The sequence below is a fragment of the Curcuma longa genome, chromosome 10 (genome assembly GCF_044706935.1).
Source record: "Curcuma longa cultivar G26 ecotype Majalengka, Jawa Barat chromosome 10, ITB_CL_G26_1.1, whole genome shotgun sequence".
In the NCBI taxonomy this organism is placed as follows: Eukaryota; Viridiplantae; Streptophyta; class Magnoliopsida; order Zingiberales; family Zingiberaceae; genus Curcuma; species Curcuma longa.
Genome location: NC_133870.1, coordinates 9,226,990 through 9,236,130, shown reverse-complemented (window position 1 = coordinate 9,236,130; position 9,141 = coordinate 9,226,990). Strand labels below are relative to the sequence as shown.

General features: G+C 36.1%; 1 protein-coding gene across 1 annotated transcript; it reads right to left on the bottom strand.

Annotated features, from left to right (window-relative positions):
- Positions 1–350: 350 nt before the first annotated feature.
- LOC141836205 (uncharacterized) lies at positions 351–9,141 on the bottom strand. Its single transcript, XM_074723641.1, has 10 exons — positions 8,220–9,141; positions 6,971–7,026; positions 6,815–6,897; positions 6,180–6,258; positions 5,148–5,258; positions 4,157–4,266; positions 3,263–3,346; positions 1,297–1,334; positions 615–723; positions 351–531 (listed from the first exon to the last, which is right to left on the bottom strand). The coding sequence occupies exons 1-9, from the start codon at positions 9,139–9,141 to the stop codon at positions 653–655; spliced, it is 1,554 nt and encodes a 517-aa protein (XP_074579742.1). The 3' UTR covers positions 351–531; positions 615–652.

Below are 9,141 nucleotides of genomic sequence, written 5' to 3'. Positions count from 1 at the left end.
AATTTGTTTTTATTGTTTATTTAAAGGTTGGAATAGGTATTAAAAGGGAGGGTATGTGTGGATTGTCCAGGTGAGGAGCTTCTTAATTTAACTACTACTAACAAACAACAAAATGAGTAATATATATCTTTCCAAGTAAGGAGAGACCAAAATAAAAAATAAAATAAAATAGAAGATAAACATGAATGGGGATGCCTATGTTCATTGCTATGTGTTTTTAATTGATTCTAGAATTTTAATTTTTTTTATATATATTTTAAATTATTTTTTATTTTAAAAGTTTGTGGGCCTGGGCCTGATATCGAGGCCCTGCCCGTGCCTAAAGTCCAACAGAAGAAGCATAAGCACAAATTTTCGATGCTTTGCTTGTATTTCCCAAGAAGAATAAAACATTGTTCTTAAGCTCATCCTGTTCGTTTTAATTCCCTTCCTGAAATAGACATGATCGTTGCAGCAACAAGAGAAAAAGACATGATTAACACTTGGACGCTTGTATGTTAGCAGAACCATCTTCCACCATGTTCTTATTTCCTGAGAAAAGAAGGCATGTAGCATATGAACATGTACTTGAACAAGATTGATGGTGCATGAGAAACCTAAAATAGAAGAATAACCTTGAAACACAGTGTGCATCTGACAAGTTCTTGTGATCTCATAAGTATCCCTTGGTGATGTGCTCTTCCAGTTCTTCGAAGCTCCATGCATCGTCGACTGAATATTCTCCTGGAAATAGCGTAATGGGAGTCATAAAATTTATTCCAGATCATCATTTAATTGTTTGATAAGAACTCCAGGCATATTTTTGGCCACTATTTTTGAATAGAACAAAATAAGAAAAGAGCAAGATAGTTATCAGAATGAATACCTGTGATATAAGTCTAATACAGTAAAAAAAATCTCATCTTAAGATGTGAATGGCAATAGCAATTGGAACCATGAAATAATCAGAAAATAGTTTCCATAAAGATTTGAGAATAGCATCGATACATTGTTCACAGATTTTGGATTTCTGGTTTAAGTAATACACTGATTGCCATATGAAGTTTGCATTTATTTAATTGACTGTTTGTTCTTTCTCAATGAAACCATTAAAGGAAAAGAGGAAAAGAATTGCTAGTATTTTCTCTGATTTTCAATGCCAAAACCTATACAAACAGGTTCACTTATCATATATTTCTTGCAAAAATGATAGCCAATAACAAGAAATGAAAGCTTATAACCGTGTAAACATCTTCTGCCTAAATAGAATACAAGAATGGCTTTTGAAATTGAAGATAAAAAGGTTAGATGTCTTACCAATTGAATCCCTTCGTAGGGCAGCCAAATGGGCACAGCTATAAACAGAATAAGAAATTAGCTTAATAAATTGAACACAAAAAATAGCAAACCATCAAATGAACCAATCTACATCTTGTTGGTTTTCATACATTATGCATAGGTTTAGATAACGAGTTATCTGGAACTGAGAATTTTAAGTATTTAAGATCATTTTTGCAAGACGATGAAAATATTGAGAGAGATGTCTTACATAAAATACAAGTAGGATGGTTGAAATGGAAGGAAAACATCGGATGTTTTACATGATCATAAAGTACCTCAAAAATTTAAATAAGAAGTTCTATAAAATGGCAATTAGACCTGCTATGTTATATGATGCTGAATATTGGACTATGACTCAAGCACATGAGCAGAAGATGGGAGTTGCAAAGATAAAAATATTAAGCTGGATATGTGGACATACGAGGATGGACAAATAAGAAATGAATTTAAAGAGAAAATCGAAATTGCATCTATTGAAGGAAAACTCCGAGAGACACATTTAAAATGGTACAAACATGTACTTAGACGATATTTAAGTATAAATATATAATAGGGAGATAGAGTTCAATGACGTAGAAGGATCGTGGAAGGATCCATATAGCCGACCTCATCTAATGGGATAAGACTTGATTATTGTTATTGTTGTATGAATGGGTTCAGATTGCTGGTCCATGTGGATAATAGACAAAAAATTTGTTCTTAATTTACAAGGAAGGAAGGTAGAAAGCCTAAAACGTCCAGTTAAGTAATCTTGTTTGAAAAGTAATAGCCAGAAGAACAGGCTCTATGTACCACAAAGAGGAGACAATAAGAATAAGCATACCCAGAGAAAACACAGGCAGTCTTGCTTATTTCATACATTATGCATGGCTTCAGATTGCTGGTCCGTATGAATAATAGACATGAACTTATTTTGTTCTCTATTTACGGGAAAGCCTACATTGTCCAATTAAGTAATCTTGTTTGAAATGTAATAACCAGCAAAACCAGGGTCTATGTACCATGAAGGAGGTAGTAAGAATAAGCATATACAGAGGAAAACACATTCATGATAGGTTCCACAAAGCACAATTAGAAGTTCAATTAACTATCAATAGTTTCTCTGATTGAACATAAGAAGCTATGAGAACAATTAGATAAGATGGAGCTTCCTCATCTATGGCATCTTCAGAGGGAAAATGATATACCATATTAAAGGGAGATTTTGCATTGAAATGCATCTGACACCAAATCCTTGTAGATCTAAGGGAGACAACTATTTGATAAAAGAAAGTGATCATACTTGCACCCAGGACTTCAATATTGTGTGAGAGAGAAGTGGACTTGAAGAAAGCTGAGAATCCTTCAAGATCTCCGATACTGACAATTAACTCCAACAATAATAACAAGCAAAGCATGTGAAGCTGACATGGATCTTAAACATTCAAGTCAGCAATTAATGTGAAGAGAGATTTGATTTATACAGCAACAAGAATTACATCTTTGAAGGAACCATGAATCCATGATAGGCATAACCTAGAGAATGTGGATGAGCATTGAAATTTGAAGTGCAAAGTTGTAGAGAAAAGAAAGATGAATACCAACACATCAATAATTGAAATAGCTTAAGTTAGAGAAGGGGAAATGGAAAGGATTTAAACAGAACTTAATGCTTCCATAAGAAAAGACCAATAGATGCAAGGCTACTTAATTGGTGGCCCTTGCAGAAGATAAACTAAGTTAATGGAAAAGCCCTGGCCACTTAACGCATGTTATATAAATTCACATATTTACATTGCCCCGGACTACCATTAACATAAAAAAAATGCTTAAGGTCAGTATCAAATAAAATGCAACATATCAAAATTGAAAGTACAGGGTGCATCATAATTTATTGTCAGCACGAGTCACATGAACTGTGTGAGTAAAGTTCTAGCGTTATTTATCTGGACAAAAAGAATACCTGCCAAGAGCTTTTCCAAGATCAGCACAAAGAGATCGGATATATGTTCCCTTAGAACAAGTTACTTTGAATACCAGATTCTGCCTGCAGGGAAGAATTGAGTGTAGGATAATCATAATAGCCCTGACAACTGAAACAACTTATCTAACACAGATAAAAGGGAACTGGAAAGAATGCTTCCACACTATACTCTCTAATAGCCAGTTACTACTGAAGTATTCTACAGTATGCTATCAATCCTGTACTGGTCCATCCTCATTGCAATTTGTTGCATGCTATCCGTATTTCATAACTTAAGCTTTCAGGAAAAGTAGTCACCCAATTTGAAAACAAAGATGATAGTAAGAAATGAGCATGGTCATTAAAGGATGCAGTTTAAAATAAGAGTTAAGATGGATTCAAATTAGAAAGTACAAGTTTTTTATTAGGAAATTTTAAATTTTATAAGTTAACTATCTTAACCCTATTTTAAACCACATCACTTAGTGCAAATATTTTTTTCCCAACCATTGTGGAAGAGCTAGAAAACTTTTTCTCTTCAAAAAATTTAACTTTTGGATGTAATATATATGCCCTGTCCTGCCAGATTAAACCTTAGACCATCTAAAAAGGTCAGCCTTCAACCACAATACAACCTATCATTTTAAGTTTATAAACAAATAAGTAGCCTATGATAAAGCCTAAAAGCAATTACTTATCATGTAGTATCAGAATGGCAAATTTTTGTGTACCAGATACCCTAAACCCTAAAACCCTAATACATCAATTATACAAATGAAATCATTCAACAAAAATCATTCTTCAGTGGATTTTCTTAAAAGATGAACTAAACTAGGTCAACCAAATTGAATCAGTTCCCAAACACTGTTTAAAATTCTCAATCATTGGATGCACCTGTCGCCCAAGCTGCGCTCAATATCAAACTGATATATTGATATTCGTCTTGGTGATAACTCAATTGTTTCTCCTTTCCTTGCTTTCTCGTACATTCTTTCACCACCAACCTAATTAATTACAATACTTTGTCATACTTGTCAAGAGAAAAAGAAAGAGTTCCATACAACATCAGCAACCAAGCCTTCCATATCAAACTAAAAACACCACCAAATTCATATTTAGTTGAATAATTTCTCAGATAAATAAGTCTTACGAGTACATTTAATCCAACCCCATGGGTTTGTCACATGTTAATGGTAAAGCTAAGAAGATGACGTAGAAATCCCAACATAAAGGTTCAATTTGTATTCACAATACACACTTTAGTGTAACAAATAAAGACAAAATTAACCATAAGTAATTGTAATTCAAGTTAGCAACATATATCTTTTCACCTTGAAACAAACCATTTTTTGGCCAAAATCAGTCAAAAACTTCTTGCCTATGTCATATAACCTCTTCTATACCATATTTCCACTTCATGCAAGTGATCTATTCCAAGGTTGGGTATATGGCAAATAATACATTCTGTTGAAATGTCAAGACAGACACATTGAGGAAAAGATTGGATTTTCCAGACTATTTTCTGTGCGACATACATGCTGTGCCACAGAGAGTAATAATAATAATCCTTCCTAGTTTCATGTATTTGTGCTCATCCATATTTCTTTTTACTGAAACTCATAGATATGTAAAACTAAAGAATCAAGAGTTATAAAACTCTTAAGGATCATAAGAAAAATAATTATGTAAAATTCTAAATCCAATCCAGATGTTCATCACATTTTTTTCTGCCATCAGTCATTTCCAGCTCCTGTGGAGCACTCATATACATTAAAGATGAGCCTCCAAGGAAATGACCTCAACCAGCTGTAAGTTTCCTCACTAAATTGTCAATGATGTGTGAATCAATCAAATGAAATTTTCCAAAATAACAAAGATCTCTAACCTTAATGGCTGAAAACATAGGAGGAACTTGCCATGTCTCTCCTAAGAAAGATTTAGCAGACTTTTTTATATCCTCATCCTTGATGTATTCCCATGGTTCTCTTTGAATAACCTTGTCACAGAATTAAAATAAATTTAATCAAAATGGAAAGAAAGATTACTGCTGCAATTATGTCAGAGCCTACACATATGTATTGTAAAAAAGGAATAAAGCAAGTTAATTCCTCATATCTAGCGTAAAAATGTGAAAACCAAGGCGCACAATGTCATACTCTTGGCAGCTAAGTGACCCTCCACTAATCTTGCTATTTAAAGGTTGAACCGAAAGCATAATGATAGCAACTTCTAAAACAAGGCATCATGTTCCTTGTGATACTTAATATTTTCATGATTTTCATGTTACATCACATTCATTTGCAAAAACCATGATTAATATATGTAGCTTCAGGATTTGCTATCATATATAAAACAAACTATGATAATGCTATAGAAGTTTCCCCTTCAGGAATCTAGGAATGTCATAAAAGCCTATCAAAATGAACAGTAGATTAAGGACTGTCCTACTAAAAATTAGAGTAGGCCCAAAGATGATAGTATAGTTACATATATATCTAATGTTGACTTAAGATAGCAACTAATTATTTGGCCTTGCTCAAAACTAAAAAAAATTAATCATACCAAAAAGACATTGTTCCAAACCAAAATGAGGCCTTTAGTTTGGCAACAAAAAAAAAGGAGCATTAGTGTTGCAGCTAAACATTAGAAACACTGCACAGAATAAAAGATCCATCAGATAAGACACGAAAATAGAATAATCAGATAGCTAGAATGAAACAAAAAGGATGGGGAAGGGGACCCCATTTGATGGGCAAACAAATGAGAAATCATAAGTGAAGTAAAAGGAAAGTACACAAAGAAATCTTTTGAATTCTGGAAAAGAAATTAATTCGGTATGAGTCAAATCTTTCTTCCACAGATGATTCATTTTTGCATGTCAAGATGAAGTAACTATAGTATAATAAAAAGGCTGTACTGGTGAATCCGCATCCCAGGTTGATGTAGCTTCTCCTAGACGGAAAACACCACTATATCCTTTAACCATACCTTGGTACCTGCAGGATCCAATAAATTTATGAGGAACTCAGTAATATGGATACAAACTTATTCACAAAAAAGCAACATGAAACAAAAGAATGTTCTTGAAACAACACGGTGAATCATTGAACAGAATCCAGGCATTAGGTAGCATGATTTAACTATGAACAATCATTTAGGGTAACAAATCATGCCATCGAACCTTACCCAAATGATGTGACAAGAGAAGCCTAGAGTTCAATCTCTATTTTTCTCCAGGTCGACATCAACCATCATTAAATCACTGATTTTTGACATGAAACCTGATCTTGAATGCTTATTATGACAAGACAGGAAGTGAAATTGGCATTAGAATTCCAAGACTTGGGACTTGGAAATTGAAATATATTTCTCTTACACATTTGCCCTACAATGATTATCTTTTTGGAAGACAAATTGAATAACCAATTTAGTATATCAAAAACAAAATTTAGCATCAAACCGAATTAGAATAGATAGGTACACAAGAGCACAAATGTTGGTTTTGTCAAAAGAATCTTAGGTGGTGAATGAACTGATTACAATGAAGGGTACCTGTCAACAATTTTGGTGGCTTTACCGATACAAACAATTAATAACCCTGTGGCCATAGGATCAAGAGTACCAGCATGCCCAACCTGCGAACATAAAAGATAGGCATCCACTCAAGCTACCAATAAAAGACAAGTTTGTGAAAGAACAATTAAGTACCTTCTGAACTTTGACTAAGCGTCGCAACTTCCCACAAACAGTAAATGAAGTCCATCCTGCCAAAATTATAGTTTAAATTTCAGCCAACTAGTAATTGGATCAAAACAAGCAAAAGTTTTCTGGATTCAGAAGAGTCGTCAATTGTATCAACCACAATGGATGAGCATATATGCAACTATATGGTACCATCAAGATATATTAAGCCTCAGGTTGTAGCCTTTATTTTGCCACTTGAATTGGTATTAGGAGTATATATTCATTTGAAAATCCTGAATGATGTAGCCTTGATATCAAAATAATGCAAAAGAGTTTAATCAATTCAAAGAGAATCTGGGTTCAGATGACATGATAATGGCTAGTTGCCTAAGAAAGTAAAAGTGTAAATGAATCAATATATTGTGCAATAAGCCAATAACTAAACAATTAAAGGGATGAATGACATGGGCACACAAAGCAAAGGAACTTGAGAAAAAGGCAATGTGTGCAAGTAGCAGCAGGAAGAACATGCAGAGTTCAGGCAGCCAAAAAGAATAATTTTAGTTTATAATATCTGAGGATACTGGTTTGAGTATTAATTATGTGTCTATATTCAGTTCATGGGTGATTTTCTAGTTTGATAGCCTGATTGGGATGGTATCTCATTTCACTTTGCTAGGCTTGCAGCAAAGCTCAGAATGTGATACCTCCAGAAATTTAAAATGAATAATTGATAAATAAATAAAAGCTAACAGCACATGACCTGCACACAGTTAGATTGAAAAAGCTAAGAGAAGAGTAATCAGCTATCAACCTAAAATCTGTGTAATCCTGAAACTACCCATAAGAAAATATTTATCTAAGTTTAGCGCAATACTCTATATTTTCTGACATCTGTTGGCTATTTCACTCTTTCATTCATTTAGTGTCTCTACGTCATTGATATGATCACTTTTTCAATGGCTACATTTTAGCTGCTATTCCATCAGGATGCAGCAACAACAAGCATAAGTCCCAACTGTTTGGGATGGCCTGTTCCATGCCTGATGAGGTTTTTGACAATTTTCAACAGTGGACCTGATGCAATCCAATTAGAATAAGGTTGCATATGCTAGTAATGACTTGAACATATTCATTACTTCATTCCTGGTTTATACATTCTAATCTTTTACCGTCACATTCTAATGGTGAGTGAGAACATCATTGTATATAAGACCACTGAACTATTGAAGTAACAAAATTAGTATAAAGAACTAAAAATTAGCAACCAGACCTTTAGGTTTGTCCACAAGAACTACAGTCCCGGATGGGCCATCCCATCTTGGAGGAAGCTCAGTCTTCCTGCTCACCAGATACGGCTCAGCCTGTTCCACCGTTATTGGGGCAGGTACAGCTCCCTGCCTGTTACCGGCCTTTGGGACTTTCCTCAAACACTTGAAGAACTCCTCGACCTTCTTCTCCGTCACACTCTTGATGGCAGGACTGTCCTTTTTCCCCTCGCTTTCTTCAAAAAATATCAAAGCCCTCTCATCCTTCTCCTCGCTACCATCCTTCCCTTTCTTCGGCTTCCGTCCTTTCTTTTTCACCACACCTTCCTCTGCCGATGCCAGCGGTACAGGCTCAATGGGGTCGACGAAAGCCTTATCCAAGGAATACTGAGGAAAGTACTTTTTTTCAAGCTGGTACACCATGCGATAGTGCTTATCCTTCTCCCAGGGATACGCAAAGGCGTCGTAGAAGTAAAGTTCCTCCTCGCGTGGGTGAAGGCGAGGGAAGTCTATTACTTCCGGCTGGAGCTCTACGTATTCGTCTCCTGCGCCGCGTCGTCCGTCCTCGTCATCGGAGCCTCCGTACATGCGGCGTTGCCGCTTGCGGTAGTACCGCCGCTTGGACCGGTCCATGCCGGCCGCGGAGGAGGATCCGTCGGTGTCGGAGGGTACTTCCGCGGCGTCCGACGATGCGGAGAGCGGCTGATCGGAGCCGTCATGCGCATTTGGGAGCCGACCGCGGGAGGGCGAGGCGCGAACAGGGCGGTAGCGGACGAGCTCGTAGTATAGCGGATAAGGAGTGGCAGTGGTGGAGAAGAGGCGCCGGACGGTAGAGAAGGGGTTCCTGGCGAAGAGCGGAGGGTTGAGCTTGGCGACCGAGTAGGAGACGGAGAGGGAGAGGGAAGACAACAATTTGGCGTTCGCCAT